A 23,071-nucleotide genomic window follows, 5' to 3' on the forward strand; every position below is an offset into this window, starting at 1 on the left:
CAGCACTTAACTCAGCTAAGACTTAAAGATCTGTGGTCTCTGGGGCTCTTGGGTGGCTCAGTTGGTTAAGCATCCAACTCCTGATCTCATGTGAGTTCAAGCCCCCCATTGGGTTCCACGCTGGGTGTGGTGCCTTCTTAAAAAGAAAAAAGAAAAAAAGATCTGTGGTCTCCTTGTTGGGATATGAGCAATTGATGAATTCAAAGACCCTTCCAACTCTAATACCTTATGAATCTAAAATGAAGCCATCTACAGCAGCCATCCTTGTTTCTTTCAACTCTCCTTGCTTGCATGATAGCATTCTTGTTTTTGTACACAGCAGAAAATCTCAGAATTTGCTACTGTTGGTATTTATTTCATTAAACCTTACCAACTTGCCAAATCAGTTGAGGACTCTAATACAGCAAGGCCAGGGAGAGAACACAGTTTTTAAGCTGTTTACACAAGAGTTTTGTAGATAATTGATCTTGACCTCCACATGTCTTAAAATATACCATTCCATTGGTTCCAGATTATTATTAGTCACTTCCTTTTTAACAGTGTGCCTTTTTTTTTTTTTTAATGAGGTGACTAAACTGCTATTTAACCCTGCTACAAGAATGTGGCAGTGGGCTAGTCCAGACAAGTGGATGTGCACTTGGTAACTAACATTCTTAATAAGCTTGCTTCAACCTGCCACAAATTAAAGCTCTGTGACTTTTCTAACACATAAGTGATTTAAAAAAAAAAAAAGCTTGGATTGTGAATAAATAAGCTTTTTTGATTTGCACTCTGGTTGGCAGTAAATGAAACTTCAGCCTCATGATTCAGTTTGGCTTCTAACTACTTTAATCTGTCTAGCTGACGAGCATCTGAAAATTTTAAAGGGGGTGATCCAGCAGTTATCTTTAGGGCTTCTTTTTCATAAAAAGCTTTGGGTTGGTGAGAAATGTGTGATGTAGTTAAAACTCCATGGCTTTTGGAATAAAATCTGGTTTGCCACTTAGTAGTTAATTAGTCTTAGACAAGTTATTCTACCCCTCCAAGGCTGTTTCGCGATCTATGCAATCATGTTTATCTTTAATTTGCAGGATTATCATATATGGTAGATATATATTAAGCACTTAAAATATAGTACTTGACAAATTGATGGTATCCAGGAATAGCTATTTTGATTAAGCCAAAGAAAGTATTCTTGTTTATCAGTCCCTCAGACAACATATAGTAGGGCCTTAATAGTTGTTTGATTGAATTATTTCTAAATGCCTCTGAGATAAATCTTTCTGAGTTTGAGTTTTGGCTCACTACTCAGTAGCTGTGTGACCTTGGGCAAGCTTCTTAATCTGTGTAAGGCTTAGTATCCTTATCTTTAAAATGGGGATTATAACAATACCTATCAAGCAGGGTTATTGTGACAGTTAAGTGGAGTAATGCATATAAAGCACACACATAATACCAGTATATATTAAGCTCTCAATAATAGCAATTATTATTAAAGTATTTTTTAAAACTACTGAGTGATTTCATGGGTATTTGTATATATATTCCAAACCATATCAAATTATATATTTCAAAATGTGTATAGTTTATTGTAAGGTCAGTTATACCTCAATAAAGTAATACTCAGTGATACGTGTGTGTGTTTCTTCATTGTACTACAATGATTGTATTCAATGCTGATGCCCAGTAAGACTCCCAAACCTAGATGGAACTAGGTTCCTAGATGGAACCATGCCGCTGCCTTGTCAGGATGGTGACAAGCTTGAAATATGGTTTTAAAATTTTTTTCTTTTATTATTTTTTAAAACACAAGGCAATTGTATTTTACAAACTAATTTTTAAAAGCTGTTTGGGGCACCTGGGTGGCTTAGTCAGTTAAGCATCTGCCTTCAGCTCCCTGCTTAGCAGGGAGTCTGCTTCTCCCTCTGCCCCTCCCCCTATTCATGGGTGCGTGTTCTGTCTCTCTCTCTCTTCAAATAAATAAATAAAATCTTTTTAAAAAAATATAAATAGTGAAGCTATAGTTTTATAATTTTTAGCTTGTGTCACTAAGTGTATCACATGCAGGGCAAGGATCCTGTGGGTGACTGAACTGAATCTTCTTAGTAATGCATTAAGATTATAGTTCATAAGAGCTAGAAGGGATCTAAGAGGTCATTCATGTGGGTTGCTCTCAGGGAGGAGTATTTTATTTTATTTTTTTAAATTTTATTTTATTATGTTATATTAGTCAGCATACATCATTAGTTTTTGAGGTAGTGTTCCATGATTCATTGTTTGCATGTAACACCCAGTGCTCCATTCAATACGTGCCCTCCTTAATACCCATCACCGGGCTAACCCATCCCCCCACCCCCCTCCCCTCTAAAACCCTCAGTTTGTTTCTCAGAGTCCATAGTCTCTCATGGTTTGTCTCCCCCTCCAATTTTCCCCCCTTCATTTTTCCCTTCCTACTTTTTTTTTTTTTAACATCTAATGTGTTACTTGTTTTAGAGATACAGGTCTGTGATTCATCAGTCTTACACAATTCACAGCGCTCACCATAGCACATACCCTCCCCAGTGTCCATCACCCAGCCACCCCATCCCTCCCACCCCCCACCACTCCAGCAAACCTGTTTGTTTCCTAAGATTAAGAATTCCTCATATCAGTGAGATTATATGATACTTGTCTTAGTCTGATTGACTGATTTCGCTTAGCGTGATATCCTCTAGTTCCATCCACATCGTTGCAAATGGCAAGATTTCATTCCTTTTGATGGCTGCATAATATTCCATTGTATATATATCTATCACATCTTCTTTATCCATTCATCTGTTGATGGACATCTTGGCTCTTTCCATAGTTTGGCTATTGTGGACATTGCTGCTATAAACATTGGGGTGCTTGTACCCCTTCAGATCACTACATTTGTATCTTTGTGGTAAATATCCAGTAGTGCAATTGCTGGGTCGTACAGTAGCTCTATTTTCAACTTTTTGAGGAACCTCCATACTGTTTTCCAGAGTGGTTCCACCAGCTTGCATTCCCACTAACAGTGTAGGAGGGTTCCCCTTTCTCTGCATCTTCGCCAACATCTGTCGTTTCCTGACTTGTTAATTTTAGCCATTCTGACTGGTGTGAGGTGGTATCTCATTGAGGTTTTGATTTGGATTTCCCTGATGCCGAGTGATGTTGAGCACTTTTTCATGTGTCTGTTGGCCATTTGGATGTCTTCTTTGGAAAATGTCTGTTCATGTCTCCTGCCCATTTCTTGATTGGATTATTTGTTCTTTGGGTGTTGAGTTTGATAACAGGGAGGAGTATTTTAATAGTCTTTTCAGATCATTGTGGGTATTCTTCTTTGATATTAAACCAGAACTCAAAGTGATAGTTTTCTAAATGTTAGTTTTGATATGGAATCTGCAGCCATATCAATATACTTTTTGTACTGTCACAGTAAGATCCATTGATTTGTCTTGCACTTTAAATAGATCCTTTACCAGTGCATAATTTTATAACATCATGTATTCATTGTTCATTTGGAGAGTATTGATGCTCTGAGTTATGCAGATTTTCTAACAGTAAGCTATTCCATATATATATATAAACCTGTTAATATCACCATGGACCTCATCAGAAAAGTCTTTAAGGGGGTGCCTGACTGGTTCAGTTGGTGGAGCATGCGACTCTTGATCTCAGGATTGTGGGTTCAAGCCCCATGTTGGGTGTAGAGATTACTTAAAAACAAAATCTTTAGGGGCACCTGGGTGGCTCAGTCATTAAGCATCTGCCTTTGGCTCAGGTCATGATCCCAGGGTCCTGGGCTTGAGCCCCGTGTCAGGCTCCCTGCTTCAGTGGGAAGCCTGCTTCTCCCTCTCCCACTCCCCCTGCTTGTGTTCCCTCTCTTGATGTGTCTCTGTCTGTTAAATGAATAAATAAAATCTTTAAAAAAAAACCACACAACCAAAATCTAAAAAAAAAGGTGGGGGGGAGGAAAGTCTTTAAGCATTAGAAAGCTGTTATATTTTTGGTGGCTGATAAGTTTTCCAAAATTTTAATTTTTACTTGAAAACTCAAATTTTGTCATGGGCAGTTAATACTCCCAGACCTGTTCCTTAAAGTAACAGGCTTGCTTAATTCATTTTGGAAGAAAATCCTGTCAAATATTACTTGAGTCCAAATAACCATAGTTTGCCTGCCAGTCATTTCAGTAATCATAGTGTTCTATGAAAAAAGTAGTTCATTCAGCACACAAGTCAAACAATTACACAAGTGCTTTTTCCTCAACACAACCATCATACTTCTTCATGCAGCAGGAGTTTTATACATACTTCCCATTTGTCACATAGAGAATATTAAAAGAGGTGTACCCAAGAGTCAAGTTTAATTAAAAGTAATATTTTTTACTGATTCAGCAGGAACATTCTTAAGTTAAACTGGCATTTTTACAGTGAGTTTGGCAGTGGAGACTTTCACATAGTTTGGTGTCACTACCTTGATTTGTGTTAAGGTACCAACAGTTTTGCCCACCATTGCTTTTTCACTGTCAGTGTAAAAACAGTGAAAAAGTCAAATACCATCTAAATATTATTATGAAAATGATTTTGACCTTGTGGAACCTCTAAAAGGATCTCAAGAACCCTGTGTCTATAAACCACATTTTGGGAATCATTGACATAGTTAATATGTTCCTAAGAAAATACTAAATACTTTCTATAAGAAAAAAAAAAACAACAAACTTCAAATAGGCCTTAAGAGTATTTACTAACTGATGGGATATCTACTGTTTGGCAAATCAATTCTCATTAAAGCCATCTTACAGAAGGCCTTTTAGGAAAGGAAATATTACCCATTTTTATAGAAGAAGCTGAGGTTTGAGATATGAAATATTGATTGGAGTAAATAATAGAACAATAACTACCAGAAGTGAATTCGAACTCAAGACACTCAGACTTTAGAAGTCCTTGCTTTCAACAGAATCAGAAGATGAACCACAAATTGGTAGAAAAGATCTACAAAAGATACTCTTAAAACTCAACAAGAAAATGAACAACCCAATTTAAAAACGAGCCAAAGACCTTAACAGACATCTTACCAAAGAAGATATACAGATGGCAAATAAGCATATGAAAAGATGCTGCACATCATATGTCATCAGGGAAATGCAAATTTAAAAACTACCCATTAAGGGGTCCCTGGGTGGCTCAGTCTGTCGACTCTTGATTTTGGCTCAGGTCATGATCTCAGGGTTGTGAGATTGAGCCCCGCATAAGGCTCCATGCTGGAAATGGAGCCTGCTTAAGATTCTCTCTCTCCCAGGGTGCCTGGATGGCTCAGTTAAGCATCTGACTTTGGCTCAGGTCATGATCTCAGGGTCCTGGGATCGAGCCCTGCATCAGCCTCCCTGCTCAGCAGGAAGTTGCTTGTTCCTCTCTCTCTCTCTGCCTCTGCCCCTCCTCCTGCTTGTGCTCTCTCTCTCAAATAAAATCTTTTAAAAAAATTCTCTCCCTCTTTCTCTGCCCCTACCCCCCCACTTAAAACAAAACAAACAAACAAACAAAAAACACCTTTTAAATGACCAAATTCCAGACCACTGACACCACCAAATGCTGGTGAGGATGTGGAGCAATAGGAACTCTCATTCACTATTGGTAGGGATGCAAAATGTTACAGCCATTTTGGAATACGATTTGGTAGTTTCTTAGAAAACTAAACATACTCTTACCATGTGACCTAGAATGTGCTTCTTGCTATTTACCCAAAGGAGTTGTAAATTTAGTTCCATACAGAAACCAACACACAGATGTTTATAGCTGCTTTATTCATAATTGCTGTAACCTGGAAGCAACCAAGACATCCTTCAGTAGGCAAATGGATAAACAAACTGTGGTACATCCAGACAATGGAATATCATTCAATACTAAGAGGAAATGAGATTTTAAGCCATGAAAAGACATGGATGAACTTTAAATGCATATTACTAATTGAAAGAGACCAATTTGGAATGACCTTCTGGAAAAGAAAAAACTATGGAGACAGGAAAAAGACCAGTGGTTGCCAAGGGCAGTGAGGGGAGGTGAAGATGAATAGTCAGAGCATGGAGGATTTTTAGAGTGGTGAAAATACTCTGTATGATATTATACAATGGATAAATGCCATTATACCTTTTTCCAAACATATAAAATGTACAACACCAAGAGTGAACCCTATTGTAAACTATGGACTTTGAGTAATTACAGTGTGTCAACGTAGGTTTATCCTTGGTAAAAAACACCATTCTGGTGAATGATGTTAATAATGGGAGAGACTATGCCTGTTTGAGGACAGGGAGTACAGGAGAAATCTCTGTACTTTCTTCTTAATTTTGTTGTAAACCTAAAATTACTCTTTAAGAAAAGAAAGTCTTCGTAAAAAAAAAAAAAAAGAAAAGAAAAGAAAGTCTTCGTAAACATGTATTACGAAGACTTTCTATGTTGCCTTTCAACAACATAACCCATTTACATATATAATAGTTTAATTTAATTAAACCCATGACCCATTTAATACATATAATAGTCAGTGAGAGTAAAATTCTTTTACCTCAACCTTTCTCCATCACTAAGCATTCAGAAGATTATACTCTCAGATATGCTTTATTTATTTAAAGGTATAGAATTAAATAATAAAGGAATTTTGCCATGACTTCATCTTGAATTTGTGACTCTGTTTTGAACCTCTGTATCTGCGATAATGGAAAGTCAGAGAATTACAGTCTAACATGGCCAGGAAAAAACTGAATAAAGCCTTGAAATAGATTTTGCAAATGAGTCACAGTTCTTCATTATATTAGGTTAAAGCTATCTTGTGACTGAGAGAGTACCATTATGTATAGGTTAATTAACTAATATAATGTATGCAAATTTAAATTTTTTAAGGTAACCCCCTTCAACTATAAAGTCAAACAAACCTGCAGCCCTAATCTTTTTTTCCAATTCCTTGCAAAATAAATACCCCAATGATAATAATATCGATCCTTTACAATTGTATAACCATTTGGTTTCACATACATTATCTCAATCTTATTGGATCTTCATACCAACTCTGTGAGAGAGAACAGATTGATTACCCTATTTTGTAAATTAAGGACAGGTTCTATTACACCATTCTCTAAATAAGAAAACTGAAATACAGAAATTCTAAGTGATTTTGTCCATAGTCATTGGACAACTCAGCCTTCTGACTTCACACCTTTTATGTAAATTTAGGTTATGAGTCCCATCAAACATTTACTTTAGCCCTAAATTCTTGAAATCACTGTCTGAGTAACTGTTGGCCCTTCCAAGGGGTTGCTAGCCCTACAGAGACTGCCCCATCTTTCCTCCCTTGTATTCCTTTTTCTGTGCCTGTTCCTATGTGCATCTTTTGTCTTTCTAACTGGCATATATGTTCCTTTAGGACAGACTTCTATTTAATCCACACTGGACGTATAGTAACTCAGAAATTCCTGGCCCTTTAACTTCCCAGTGTATTGTGATTAGTAGGATCTGAAATAGAGTGATGCAGAGGCCCACTTGGTCAGCTGTAGGCTAAGGAGAAAGTGCTGGCCGCTCTCCTCTTCAGGAATTATTAGTAACTATGGGGAAGGTTAATGTTGAAAACTGTGGAGAGAAGCCCATTGAGGAGCCAGCCCATCTGTAGTACTGTATACTTTTTTTTTTTTTAAAGATTTTATTTACTTATTTGACAGAGAGAGAGCGAGAGCAGGAACACAAGCAGGGGGAGGGAGGGAGAGGGAGAAGCAGGCTCCCCGCGGAGCAGGGAGCCCGATGTGGGGCTCGATCCCAGGACCCCGGGATCATGACCTGAGCTGAAGGCCCACGCTTAACGACTGAGCCACCCAGGCGCCCAGTACTGTGTACTTTTAATGAGCACTTTCCTCCAGCTTCTCCTAAAGTATGTCTTTTAATTTATACATGATTAGGCTGTTATGCAAAGGTAGTCACAGTAGAATCTAATCATCATCTCTTTTCTCCAGGTCCTAAAAATGATGATCATTGGAATGATAACAGGTCTTCCGCTTATTCAGTAGTTTCAAAGCCAGCTTTTACTTATCTTAATACATTTAACCCTTTCAAAAGTCAATTGAGGTAGTTAAGGCAGGGATTATTCACCTCAATAAATGGAAAATTCTGGAGTAGAATAGAGAAATGACTTCCCCAAGTGCAGGAGGCTGGGAAATACTTGAATTGAGATTTTTCTGGCTCCTAGTCCAAGTCTCTTTCCATTATACTACACTGCTTCTGATTGTCAGTGACATTTACCATCATTATTATTTCATTACCAGAGGATTTTAGGGTGGGGGAGGAGGACTTTTTTTTTGTAATGAAAAATATTGTGAAAGTAACGTGACTTGAAATTTAGCCTGTGCTTCTTATCCAAATTAGCTTTGCTTTTGTTTATACTGAAATAAAATAAATTGAGCCAATTGTGACAAATGTTGATGAATATGACTGAATAGAATGACAGAATTGATACAGTTTTACTTTTAAAAATTATTATTATTAATCAGGTTTTCTAGCATTTGTAAGAGACAATGCCAAAACATCTAAATGCCAAAACTAACTAACTAACCTCTAACCACGGGGCACCTGGCTGGCTTAGTCAGTAGCACATGAGACTCTTGATTGCAGGGTGGTGAGTTCGAGCCCCACATTGGACATAGAGATTATTTTAAAACATAAATAAAATAAAATGATTAAAGTGGCAAAGGTTATACCCCAATTTAAAAAAAAAATTTAAAAACCTCTAACCAGACTAAAGAAAAAATAATCAAATATAAATTATTTTTATCAATATAATCTATATGACAGCACACACCTCACATGATTGAAAATACCTGTGTATTCATGTGACATTTGCCTTTTTCATTCAGTATTTGTCTTCAGATAATTAGCTTGATTATAACACACGTTTGAATTGTAGTTATAACCAACCCACTATTGTGTCCATGGTTGGTCTCTATAAATTTACAGATATTTGGGTTTCCTCATATATCAGTTTAATTCACACCTCCCCAAAAGTTACCAAAAGTGTTTTCAGTGTGCTAATGGAGACTCTATTTTATTTCTAATAATAATAAAAGAAACATGATATCATCATTACATTAAATACACAAATGTGTCATTTCATGAACACCAAAGAAAAACACCCTCCTTTGGCTATTTAATATTGTTTTAATTCCTCTAAATAGACAAAAGTGACATGTACTCATATTTGCTCACACTTTCCCAAATTTAATTTAAACCTCAAATTAGTTATTTAATATCTGACCCACTAAAAACTTCAGTAGGAGTAAATATATTTGGCTTTAATTGTGTTGGCTAAACTAGGCAGATTCTTTAGGTAATATATCATAATGGTAATAAAAATTAACTGAGTTCACTAAATGTTTGTGTGCCAGTTACTGTGCTACGTGCTTTACGTATATTGTAGATTCCTAAGCGATAACAATCTGATATTGTGGATTAATATGATTAAAACATAAATGATATTGTTACCATCTGTAGAAACTTTTCTTTTTAATGCCTTCAGCAAACACTATTGCAGGGTACCCTCCAAAAAAGATTTATAGTGTTTCCTTGGGAATTAGTAAACTGAAGTATTATTCTAATTGGAAAAGTAACAGACACACTAGTGGTGGGTGGGGGTATGGAGATATATATATATATATATGATTAGCTTTATTTTAGGCCTATTACGGTTTCCTGGAGCACTAGTCTTTTGCTTATGAAAAATAGCCTTGACTAAAAATAAACTTTGGGACTATATCAAAATAAAAAGCTTCTGCACAGCAAAGGAAATAATCAACCAAATTAAAAGGCAACCTACTGAAGGGGAGAAGATATTTGCAAATGACGTATCCAATAAAAGGTTAGCATCCAAAATGTATAAAGAACTTAAAACAACTCAACACCCCAAAAACAAATAATCCAATTAAAAAATGGGCAGAAGACATGAACAGACATTTCTCCAAAGAAGACATGCAAATCGCTGACAGACACATGAAAAGATGCTCAACATCAGCTAATCATCAGGGAAATGCAAATGAAAACTACAATGAGATATCATCTCACACCTGTCAGAATAGCTAAAATCTAAAACAAAGAAACAACAAGTGTTGGTGAGGATGTGGAGAAAGGGGAACCCTCTTACACTGTTGGTGGGAATGCAAACTGGTGCAGCCAGTCTGGAAAACAATATGAAGTTTCCTCAAAAAGTTAAAAATAGAACTACCCTGGGATCCAGCAATTGCCCTACTGGGTATTTAGCCAAAGAATACAAAAATACTAATTCAAAGGGATACATGCACCCCAATGTTTATAGCAGCATTATTTACAATAGCCAAATTATGGAAGCAGCCCAAGTGTCCATCGACTGATGAATGGATAAAGAAGAGGTGGCATATATATACAATGAACTATTATTCAGCCATAAAAAAGAATGAAATCTTGCCATTTGCACTGACATGGATGGAGCTACAAAGTATAATGCTAAGTGAAATAAGTCAGGCAGAGAAAGACATACCATATGATTTCACTCATATGTGGAATTTAAGAAACAAATGAGCATAGGAAGAAAAAATAGACAAACCAAGAAACAGACTCTTAATGATAGGGAACAAACTGATGGTTATCAGATGGAGGTGGATGGGGGGGATGGGTGAAATAGGTGATGGGGATTAAGGAGTGTACCTACTGTGATAAGCACTGGGTGATGTATAGAGTTATTGAATCACTTTGTTGTACACCTAAAACTAATATAACACTGTATATGTTGACTATGCTGGAATTAAAATAAAAACTTAAGACTGCTGGGACCATTGATGACTGAGTCGGTGTTGCAGCTTTTGTATTACTCCCTGGGCACTGCAAGCAGGCCAGGCATCATATCACCTTACAGGTGGTATGGAGGAGAAAACCAAGGTGTGTGTTGGTAATCTGGGAACCAGTGTCAGCAGAGGAGAGTTAGAAAGGGCTTTTAGTTATTATGGTCCCTTAAGAACTGTGTGGATTGTGAAAAGTCCTCTAGGATTTGCCTTTGTGGAACCTGAAGATCCTAGACATGCAGAAGATGCAGTTTGAGGCCTGAATGGGAGAGTGATTTGTGGTTCCTGAGTGAGAGTTGAATTATCAACAGGCATGCTTTGGAGATCTGGTTTTGATAGACCACCTGCCCAACGTTCCTTTGATCCCAATGATAAATGCTATGAGTGTGGCGAAAAGGGACATTATGCTTATGATTGTCATCATTACAGCCAGCAGAGGAGAAGCAGGTCACAGTGTAGATCACATTTAAGATCCAGAGGTAGGCGATACTCTTGCTCATGTAGCAGGAGCAGGAGGTCAAGATCAGCATCTCCTCAACCATCAAGATCTGTGTCTCTTTCAAGATCCGCTTCACACAGAAGATCTAGGTCTGGTTCTATAAAAGGTTCAAGATGCCCGTCGAGGTCAAGGTCAAGATCCAGGTCTGTTTCACTACTAAGAAGCAGCCAAAGTTCAGATATCCCATCTCCAAAAAGAAGTCATTCCCCATCAGGAAGTCCACAAAGAAATGCAAGACCAGAAAGAGTGAAGTTCTCAAGTTCACCTTTTAGGGAAGAGTTATTTCGTTTACATTATTATAAGGGATTTGTGATGTCTGTAAAGCGTAACTTAGGAAGGTTATTTCAATCATCCAGTCAAAATGGATCTGGATTATAACTCTGTAAATTCACAGCAATAAGATAATATAAATTTTTGTTAAATGTATTAACATTCTGGTGGTCTGAAAATGTGGGTTTTTATTTGGCACATTTAAATAAAATGTTTCTAGCTAGAAAAAATAAATATAAATTAAAACTTAATAAAAGAGGGGTGCCTGGGTGGCTCAGTTGGTTAAGTGTCTGCCTTCAGCTTAGGTCATGATCTCAGGAGTCGGCCTCTCCCTCTCCTTTGCCCCTCCCCCCCCCCGCTCCTGCTTGTTCACTCTCTCTCTCGCTCTCTCTCAAATAAATAAAATGTTTTTTAAAAAAGTAATTAAAAAAATAGCAGATTAGAGGAAAAAAAAAAAGAAACCAACCCTGCCGACATCTTGATCTGAGACTTTCAACCTCCAGGACTGTGAGAAAATAAATTTCTGTTGTTTAAACAAACAAACAAAAAAATAGCTTTGACTATTGTAACGTGCTATATATGGAAAAATTTCAAACTTTCAAAGCCTTCCTGGGAATGTAATACCTGGGCTACTGTGATAAAGATTAGAGCAGAGATCAATGAAATAGAAACCAGAAAAACAGTAGAACAGATCAACGAAACTAGAAGCTGGTTCTTTGAAAGAATTAATAAGATCTATAAACCACTGGCCAAACTTACCCAAAAGAAAAGAGAAAGGACCCAAATTAATAAAATCATGAATGAAAGGGGAGAGATCATGACTAACACCAAGGAAATAGAAACAATTATTAGAAATCATTACCAGCAACTATATGCCAACACATTAAGCCCTGGAAGAAATGGATGCCTTCCTGGAAACTTACAAACCACCAAGACTGAAACAGGAAGAAATAGACAATCTGAATAGACCAATAACCAGTAACGAAATTGAAGCAATAATCAAAAACCTCTCAAAAAACAAAAGTCCAGGGCCAGATGGCTTCCCAGGGTAATTCTACCAAACATTTAAAGAAGAAATAATACCTATTCTACTGAAGCTGTTCCAAAAAATAGAAACAGAAGGAAAGGTTCCAAACTCCTTCTATGAGGCCAGCATTACCCTGGTCCCAAAAGGAGAATTACAGACCAACATCCTTGATGAACATGGATGCCAAAATACTCAACAAGATCCTAACTAATGGGATCCAGCAGTACATTAAAAGGATTATTCACCACAACCAAGTGGGTTTTATACCTGGGATGCAAGTGTGGTTCAACATTTTCAAATCAATCAATGTGATAGAGCACATCAATAAAAGACAAGAACCATATGATCCTCTCAATTGATGCAGAAAAAGCATTTGACAAAATACAGCAACCATTCCTGATTAAAACTCTTCAGAGTATAGGGATAGAGGGAACGTTCCTCAGTATCATTAAAGCCATCTTTGAAAAGCCCACAGCGAATCTCATCATCACTGGGGAAAAGCTGAGCGCTTTTCCCTTAAGATCGGGAACACAAGAGGGATGCCCACTCTTACCACTGTTGTTCAACATAGTGCTTGAAGTCCTAGCCTCAGCAATCAGAGAACAAAAAGGAATAAAAGGCATCCAAATTAGCACAGAGTAAGCTTTCTAATCTAACTTCAGAAATCTAGAAAATATTGGGGCACCTGGGTGGCTCAGTCCATTAAGTGTCTGCCTTCGGCTCAGGTCATGATCCCAGCGTCCTGGGATAGAGCCCTGCATCGGGCTGGCTCCCTGCTCAGTGGGGAGTCTGCTTCTCCTTCTTCTGCCCCTCCCCCTGCTCATGTGCAAGTGTGCGTGTGCTCTCTCTCTCTCTCAAATGAATAAAATCTTTTAAAAAAAAAGAAATCTAGAAAATATCAAAAGGGGCTTTTGTGAGACATGGCCTCATTTTGTTTACGAATGGTGGATTCTTCTTTTTGCAGATGTGTCTTGCTGAATCAGGGCTGTCTTATCCCTGCCATCGACTTACAGTGGGCAGAAGAGCTTCACCTGCGCAAACCCGGGAGCAGTCCGAAGAGGTAAGCCTGTTTGCCAAGCTTTTCGGTGAATAGGAGGCCTGTCTTCCACCTGCCTGCCCACTTCCTATTCTTTTTTATCTGCCACAGCAATGAATAGATAAGTTAATGTAGTGTGAATAAAATCTCAGTAAATTCTTGAAGGTAGAAACTTTTCATGCGAGTTTATTGTTAATGTGCTCCTTCTTGGTCTATAAGTTTCATGTTTCAACAGACAGAATTCAGGTGGATTGGTTGAAATGAGTTTTACTTAGAATTGACAGGTTGACAACAGATTTTCTTCATTGCCAACTATATAATTGAGTACATTTACTAAGACTGATCCTGAAGGTCCTTTAACTCATTGAGCTAGAGCACCTTCTATGAACCAGGTATTGTGCTTAATACTAAGTAACAAAGATGAATAACAATGTATCTATACCAAGGTGCTCAGAGTCAAAGGTGATAGATTAATTAATTATAATGGCAAAATGTAATAAAAGCAGTGATAGCACATAGAGTGCTATAGAAACAGAAGAGGGACAGATAAGATTGAACATATTTAAGTATGGGATGTACCTGTGTGTGTCTTTGTGGGTCTGAACAATGTTAAAAGACAATATCTTTTCCGTGGCTACAAATAGCACTCTGTGTCCAACTGTGACTTTGATTAAAAGGTAATGGGAAAGATAGCTTGGACATTACAATTTATCTGTTAGAAAGCATTTATTGAGCTCCTACTATGTTTTGTTAAAGAAAAATCATCACCATCACTTAAAAAGTTTATGTGATAGAGGTCATAACTAAATAGCACAGAAAAATGTTACCCCAGTGTTTTTCAGTCCAATAAAACCTTTTTCCATTTACATTCTATACAAAATATGGTTGTGAATTTTTATTTAAACTGACTGTATTTTGGACACTCATTATGGAAGCTGCCACAGGACCTCTCCAGCCATCCTGTGAATATGTGTTTATATCACTTAAATATGTGAAAGGGAAATGGGATGCATAAGTTACATTCTGTAAAATGATCATCCTGTGAAATGATAATTTGCAACTCTGGTTTTTAACATTTTTTTAGAAATCCACAAAGAAGAAAGGGTTTTCCCCTGCTACAAATATTACTGTATTGTTTTCTTAGGCCTCTAAAAATGTTAATTTCCTTTAAAGAGCCCACACCATTTTAGTTAGCATTTTATCTCACTAATCCTCATGAAAGAAAACATGATATTGAGTTTCACTGCTTGGCAGAAATTCCCAGAAATAATTTATTGAAATACTTCTTTCTAATGTGTGAGTGTGTTTCTAATGCTGAAGTAGGTTGTGCTTCAACCCTGTAATGGATAAATCTACTACATTAAAAGGTGGCCAACTAGCTCCACCCAAAATTTTTAATTCTGTGCTCTGAAAGATGACAGATACCTGTTTCACTTCATTTTATTTCCTTCTCTCACTCTCACCATTGTATGTGTTATTTGGATGGTCCCTTCAGCAAAAAGAAGTCAGTGCCATACAGTAAGAAATAGTGTTTATGAAAGGCTGGCGTACTCTTTAGGTTAGAGAAGAAGGTAGAATGGGATTAGGAGGCTTTGCTAAACTAAAAGAGCTGCAGTCTTGGGAACATCTTAAAATGTGATTATTTGTGATAAAACCATTATTTTTCTTTCCCTGGCTAACTGTAAATATCACCTTTTTAGGGAACTGGTGAGAAATGGGCAAGTGTGACTCGGGCTTTTATGCTGCCATAGAATTACACAACTGGAAGGGATTTTTAAAATTTGATTTCCACTCTTCTATCCATTCATCCCTCATTCATTTAAACATTAATGTCTTCTAGGTGCCTATCATTAGGACCACAGTCTGTATGCTAAAAGAGCTCACTCAAAATATCCCCTCAAAATATACCTTTGTTTTATCTTCAATAACAAGGCAACCAGTTCCATTGTTGAGCAGCTCTGTCTGTTGATATCTTCCTTAAACTGGAACCTGTGTCCTTGTAGCTTCCACCCAGTGGTTCTGCTTCTTTTTTTTTCTGCTTTTAACCCTTCTACATGATTTCAGGTTTCAGGACAACTACCATTTTTCTATTGATTGTCTGAAGCCTTGAGTTAGGACGAAGATATTTGAGACCAGTAGTTAAATTTAAGCTTTGAATTTTATGGATTATAGTTATGTGTCCTCTAGCTAGGGGAATTTTATTTCTTACATCCTCCTTCTTGTCCTGCAACTATATTTTTTTATGATAATTCACCATTTTTTCTTTCCTTCCCAGCCTTCCCTTGCTCCTGAGCCCCCTTTTAATGATCTTTCCATATCTGAGTACCTAGCTAATACCTTCCTCTCCTTTCTCCAGCTGCCTGGGTGGAACAGGGTAGGGACCCATAGACCCAGGCTTCTTGAGAATTGTCCAATCCTCAGTTGATAGTGGAAGAGAGAGGGGAGTGCCACAAGAATAAAACAAACAAACAAAACAACAACAAAAAAAAACTTCAAATGTAGTAGATGCTAGTTAATTAGTTAATAACTTCAGTTAAGGAAACGTCTATTAAATACTCACTATGTGCTAGTCAGATGAATATAAACTGGTAATTTCAAATTATGTAATGATAAAATTGAGCAAGCACAAGATACTAGGGCACAAATGTGGGGGTTGAAGGCATAACACTCAAGAATGTTTGCAAGCAAAAGCCGTGTCTGCCTTATGCACCTCTGAACTCCTAGTGTAGTACCTGGCACATACCAGCCACAAAATAAATATTGGTGAGTGAGTATTTTTTTAAAAAGAAGGAGGAGGGGAGAGAGGAATGAGTTGGGGGAGGAGGATGAAGAAAGACTACAGGAATTTATATCCAAATCAAATTATAAAGAATGAGGCACAGTCAGCCAGATGAAGAAATAAGGAAATAGTATTTCATTCAAAGGAAACAGCATGATCTGATGTAGTATATGCACAGAGATGAGTGCAGTTTGGTGTTCGTGCAAAATAAAGTGGGAGACAAAGATAAGAGATAAGGTGAAGGTGAATAGATCTTAGGTCTTACAGGTCATGTTGGGAACTTGAACTTTGGGCAGCCGTAGGAGGCTTTTCAGTGACAAATGATTTTCTTTCCCCAAATACACATTTTAGAAAAGAGTACTTTGCTGCTGTGCAGAGGTTAGATATAAGGGAAGCAAGACTGGAGGCAGAGAAATCAGGTATGAATCTATTGTACTAGCACAGTTAAAGGATAATGAGATCCTGAACTAGAACATAATTTGTAAAAATAGAGAAGGAAATGGGTTCAGGAAGTACTTTGGAGGGAAGATCAGTAGGACTGGTGACTGATAGGGTCTGTGGGAGGAGAGAAAAGGAAGCGATAAGAATGATACCTAGGTTTTGGTTTAAGTGACAGAAAAGAGTCATTCGGTATTCATTCAGTAAGTTCTGATTACATGCCCCTCTATGCCTGGTACTGATCTAAATGTCAGGAATGTGGCTGTGAACAAAGCAAAGTCTTTGCATAAAGGATCTTGTACCTAATAAAATGAAATTGAACACAGATAATTGCCAAAAATTTGTATTTCAATTTTTAAAACTTGGTGAGACAAGTATTTAGCTTGTCTGCTGTGGTCCTACCATTAGTATGTGGTATTGCACCACAGGCAGACAAGCTAAATAGTAATCATGTTACTTCTGAACATTTCCATCTGAATGCCCACTGCAGACTCACTCTGTACAAAATTGAACTTCCCATATCTCCCCAGAAACCTATTTCCTCACCCATATTAATGATCACTATCAATCCAAGCCAAAAACTGTTCATTCTAATCACTGAGGGACCTGCTATTCTTTGAAACTGTCCCAAATGAACTGATACATTGGATTTTTATGACCCTTTCCTTTTGACTATTCAAATAAGTATATTTTTATGTCTTCCTTTAGAATTTCTTGAAGGCCTGAACCATGTTTTATCTATCTCTGTATCCCTAGCTTTTAACCCGTTGCTTTGATATAAGTAGTTGATGAAAAGAACATCTACTTCAGTTATAAGCTTGCCTTAGTGCCGAGTATATATGAGTCTAAATTTTGTCTCAAACAGTTTGGTTCTTTCTCCTCTAGGAAATTTGCTCTGATTTTTCCCATTCCTCATGCATTAAATGTTCTCCTCTGAACTTAACCTGTCATAATACTTATCACTAGGTATTACAATTAACTGTATATATTATATAGTGTTCTTTAAGAGAGTATAGACTGTATCTTTCACACAGGTCCAGGCAGTGTGGCATTTACTAGGGTTTTGTAAATGTTTGTTAAATGATAATGGGAATAAATGAATACCAATAAACAGCCAAAATAGAATCACGAATTTTTTAAGCTGTTTTTCAAATTCTGAGTAAATAACTTCTCTGGATTCAAAGAGTTTTAGGGCTGCCATGGCTGAACCAAGAGATTATGTATTCTCATCAGCAAACATTAATGAAAAAAAGATTGTTTATCTCATTTTTTAGAAAAAGCTTTTCCTAACCTGTTAGATGGCTGATAAGAAAATGTGAAGAGATTGGGAGTTCCTTATACATAATTAAGCAGTTCATTCTTGCAGATACTTCAATAATTCATATTTGAAATATACTTTTTTCAACAAAATTGGCTTTTTAGATAACTCCCTTTAAAGATGTTGTTGTTGTAGGATTTTGCTTTCTGGATCTTAAGAGATTTGGGAACTCTACACTTTATGAAGACAAAATGAATAATGGGTTAGTTACATAGGCACAAAATTAAAATCACTATCCCAGTATGATATAAAGTTCTGTTGTTATGGAAAGGGGCTATTATTTGATTGAAAACTGGTTTAGGAGAAGGAGTTTAGGTGTGGTGGATAAGGTAAAAGGAGTGAGAAGAAAAGATGATATGTAGAACAAGGCTTTTTCTTCTCTGTGTCCTCCAACCCTTCTTAACCTGATGCCTCTTAAAGGGAAAGATGAGTGTTAGGCAAGACTAAGTGAAGGCTGAGATGGTAGCTTAGCTGATAGAGAATGTGACAAGATTCATCAGACTGGACCTTTGTTTCTTTCCACTAGCCTGTGAACCTGGCTAAGTATCCTAGAAGAGTATGTAGCGTACCTTTTAGATCCTGCACCTTTACCCCTTTAAGAAACTGAGACTCAAAGTTCAGGGAACTTCATGCTCCAGATATCTGTGTGCCTGAAACACAGGGAATTCAAGCACAGTAGTCATCCTAATAGATGTGTTGTTTTGTAGAGGAGGCTCCCTTACTACTTTGAAATGAGAAGGGGTTTTTGAATGTTTAAGCTGTTGAATTGCTGAAATCAGGAGATCTTTGTCCTACAAAGTGAAACACTAAAGTAAGATTAGGATCGTAAGTAGAACCAAGGTGTCTGTGAGAAATAGTGGTGCAGTCAGAATAGCAGATAGACTGCTTAGGACAAGGACCATTCATTTTTACTCCTTCAATAAGTATTTGTTCATTATCTTCTTTATTCAAACCACTAGGAAGACTTTCTTTCAAATAAGACAGAAAATGTTACAATTCTGGGCATTAGTGCTTGGTTATGCCCAAGGAGGAAATGCTAAGCTGAGTCAAATGGAGTAAATATCTTGGCTTCTTCATTTGGAACCATTGGACTTGCTAGATCAGTAGTTTTAAAATTGTTCCACAGTGTCCTGAGATCCTTCAGAGGTACCCCAACTATCAAAGGGATATGAGAAAGAAAAGGCCAAGCCTAGGAGGAGCATTAGACTCCCCATTGCCCTCTCACTGCATCAACCAGAGTAGCCTTACTTTTGTCTATTGTATGCACTATAATTTTACATAATATTTTCCTTGGGACCAAGGGAGAGAGGTAACCCTGTGAAAAGAAGTTTGAAAACCATTGATAAGAAGATCTTTAAAATCCCTTCTAGTTTAAATCTGTAATTTTTATGACTAGCTAACCTCTAACATCCCTCTAGCCAAGTTTTATGAGTCTTTGATTCTAAGTTTCTCTTAATGCTTTTCTGGCAAATATTTATCTCTAAGTTAGGCTCTTTTGCATAGACCAGAATCAAATAGTTTCCCCATTTTCATAGCTTAAGGACATAGTGCCATATTTTAAAAGATAGAAATTTCATATATTAAATAGTCTGTGTAGACTTCATTTATTGAACATAGTACAGACAGGCATTTAGCCAGGTACCTTGCTGGGACCCCCTTCTCATCCAAGGCATAAATATTTGTCAATATTCACAGTTTGGATGTTTTAGATCTCAGTATTTTTGAAATTCCATTCTTACCTAGAGATAGCAGCCTAGTTCATATTTTGAATCCGATGTTTTTAATTGTAATACTTTAAATCTCAACTGATGTTGCTGAAAACAAAATAAACGGAGCATGTTTATCAGTGCCCAGCATGTAGTAAATTCTCAATAAATGTTTATTGAATAGAAGCACATCTCATATTTAATAGCCTGCACTTTACAAAGAGCTTTTATATAGTGTATTTCATGTTATCTCCAATAACACTGAAAATAGTGTACCATATTCCACTAATGAAAAATTTGAGAACCATTGCAGTAAGGAAGTGGCAAGTTTGAAATGGAGATTACTGTGAGCTTTTTAAAAGACTCATATAGCTTGCTTTGTCTTTGACCTGATTATACCCATCTCCTCATTTATTGAGCAAATATTTATTGAGCACTTAATTGTGTACTATGTTCTGGGGATAAAACAGACAAAAATCCCTGTCTTCATTGAGTTTGTAAGCATCCTTCATTTTCCCTCAGGTTCCAGCCTTTAGTCTAGGGGTATCACAGCAAGTTTAGAAATATATATAAGCCTTAAAATGAAAAATATTAAGCTTTACTCTAGCAAATGACTTCTTATTTAATAGAACTATTGTAATACTAATGTCCTATTGTGATTACTTAACTTATATTTTGGAATTTGATTTCCTAAAGTCAATATAAAACTAATCAGGACTTTTCTTAAATAGCAAAGCACCGATGTTCATATGGTTAGTGATAGTGATGGAGATGACTTTGAAGATGCTTCCGAATTTGGGGTGGATGATGGAGAAGTATTCGGCATGACATCATCTGCCCTGAGAAAATCTCCAATGAGTGAGTATTAATAGCTCTTTGGGTCCAGCACTGTAATTCTACTTCCTACTGCAGAAACTTATGAAGAACAATGAACTTAAAAATCTCTTACTGACTTCCCAGGTTTGGAGAGAGAAAATATAGCAAGTAGGCACATTATTCATTAGAACCAGATCCTCTTGAGTTTTGGTTTTATTAAGCTCAACAATTCCCAGTGCTTTAGTAAAATTCATTAAAAATGCAAGGGAATGTATAACTTATGTTTCACGTATATAGTTAGTTATGATTCTTTCTCTTTACTTTAAACCTAGAGGTTGATAAACGAATAGCTATATTTTCTGTGACTGTACTTGTTTCCCGGCATCTTAGTGGAGATATCAGTTTTAAGAATAGTAATATTATTTTTCAATTCACTGGTACCACCTTTGGCAGGAAAAAAAGGTAAACTAATGTGCCATCTCCTTCTCTTTAACTTTACAAGATACATACTGTAGAATCACAAGCAGTATTATATTCAAAATTACCGTTAAAATAAATCCTTAAATGGCTCGTTTACTCAGTGAAGTTAGGGAACTCCATTGGGCAGAAATAGATGTGATATTTACTTAAAATTGACCATCTTCCTTATAAATGAGATTTTTGAAAGAACTTGAGATCCTTTTTATATAATTTATTCACAAGATGTCATTTTAAGAAAACATTGAAATCCTAATTGATGACTGGCACATACTTGAAATGCTTAGCAGGACTGTGTCAGTTGGCTTTCCAAAATTTATGAGCTTGGAATTTTTTCAAGGTTCTTTTTTAAGGTTTGATGAAATCTTCTAATGTATGTCAAGTTAAAATGTCTCCTCAAATATATCACAGAAGCTAAGATTTAATTTTATTTCCTCTTTATTGATTAAATATATTTCTTATATGTGGGATTAGATGTTATGTGGTTTGTTTTTTGTGTCTATTTGTTTTGTTTTTTTTGTTTTTGTTTTTTCTTTTGTTTGTTTTTTAGTGCCAGAAAACGCAGAAAATGAAGGAGATGCCTTATTACAATTTACAGCAGAGTTTTCTTCAAGGTAGGGTTAGGACATTAACTATATAAAATTGATGTTCTTTTAATGCTACTGTGATTTTTCTGGAGCAATTTTAATCATAGATTGTCTTTAATTTCTCTGTAAGGTATTCAAAGGATACATTTATCAGTTTATGTAGTCCTGATAGTTTAACACATACTATTCAGTGTCAGATAAGTAGTAAGCCATTTATGCCACTTCAGAGATGTATTTATCATCTTATCTCTATATCTTTATTGAAGGAAAATAAATGTGTCACTAATTAATATATTGACTGTATTCCCAAAAGGACTAGGTTATAGGATACTAATTTTTGGTATATCCTGGAATAAACAAAATATCCTTTAAAATAATATTAAATTAAAAAATAATTTAAAAATTTTAAATGTAAGTGAATTTTTTCTTTTAATTTTTGTTTTGGAACTATTAACATGTCTTCTTTTAAGAGGCTAATATAAAATGTTTTATATGCATTTGAGATTCTTATAAGTTGTTTAAGAGGATTTAAGTATTTAACCCTAAATTTTTGTGTAAGTGATATTTCTCTTTAGTTCCGTTTTCTAATGTAATATAATTTGGAAACTTTGCAAGATTACAGTTTTTTCCCTCTCTGTTGGACTTCCAGAATAAATGAACTAATAAAATGGAAAGTTAAGGTTACTATAAGGAAAATCTTATGAAAGTGGATAACCAGGAATTGCTACCTATAAATGGCATGGTTTTGTAGCACTTATTAAATCCATTTGCTAGATGTACTTAAAATTCCAGTATTCTAATATTATCACTATAGGCCAAGATGAATTTTAAGAACTAATGAAGCTCATTCCCAAGCCTTTAAAGAAATGTTTTAATGTTTGGTCTATAGTTAAGAGACATTAGTCCCAACATTTACTTAAAAGATGCTGATTAGACTTGTGAAACTTTGAAGTAAATTTGAAATGTATTTAAATTAATAGACATAATTTTTCCTATAGATATGGTGACTGCCATCCTGTATTTTTTATTGGCTCATTAGAAGCTGCTTTTCAAGAGGCCTTCTATGTGAAAGCCCGAGATGTAAGTGCAATCTTACCTTTTGTGATTAAAAAATGCATCCCATAGGTTTACCACCAGGCCTCAGGCAATGCTTAATGTTTTGTTTTTTTCAGATTGAAGACTTGATTTTGTTTGTGGTTCATCTACCAGCCTAATCATCACCAAGATGCCCATTTCAGAGGGGCAATAGTATAATAGGGTATTGCTGGCTCTTGTAGATGGCCTTGTCAAGCT

At 36.3% G+C, this 23,071-nt stretch overlaps 1 protein-coding gene and 1 pseudogene across 6 annotated transcripts in view; both read left to right on the plus strand.

The window, feature by feature from the left end:
• The window catches only part of FAF1 (Fas associated factor 1), a 503,750-nt gene that overhangs the window by 344,091 nt on the left and 136,588 nt on the right, over window positions 1-23,071 (plus strand). For all 6 annotated transcript variants that reach the window (XM_078073166.1, XM_078073168.1, XM_078073169.1 and 3 more), the window contains 4 exons: window positions 13,586-13,681; window positions 20,630-20,756; window positions 21,742-21,805; window positions 22,777-22,858. In XM_078073166.1, coding sequence (XP_077929292.1) covers window positions 13,586-13,681; window positions 20,630-20,756; window positions 21,742-21,805; window positions 22,777-22,858 — 369 coding nt within the window. The remainder of the gene's footprint in view (window positions 1-13,585; window positions 13,682-20,629; window positions 20,757-21,741; window positions 21,806-22,776; window positions 22,859-23,071) is intronic.
• LOC118522494 (uncharacterized) lies at window positions 10,905-11,702 on the plus strand (annotated as a pseudogene).

The sequence above is a fragment of the Halichoerus grypus genome, chromosome 5, assembly GCF_964656455.1.
Source record: "Halichoerus grypus chromosome 5, mHalGry1.hap1.1, whole genome shotgun sequence".
NCBI classification, from domain to species: Eukaryota; Metazoa; Chordata; class Mammalia; order Carnivora; family Phocidae; genus Halichoerus; species Halichoerus grypus.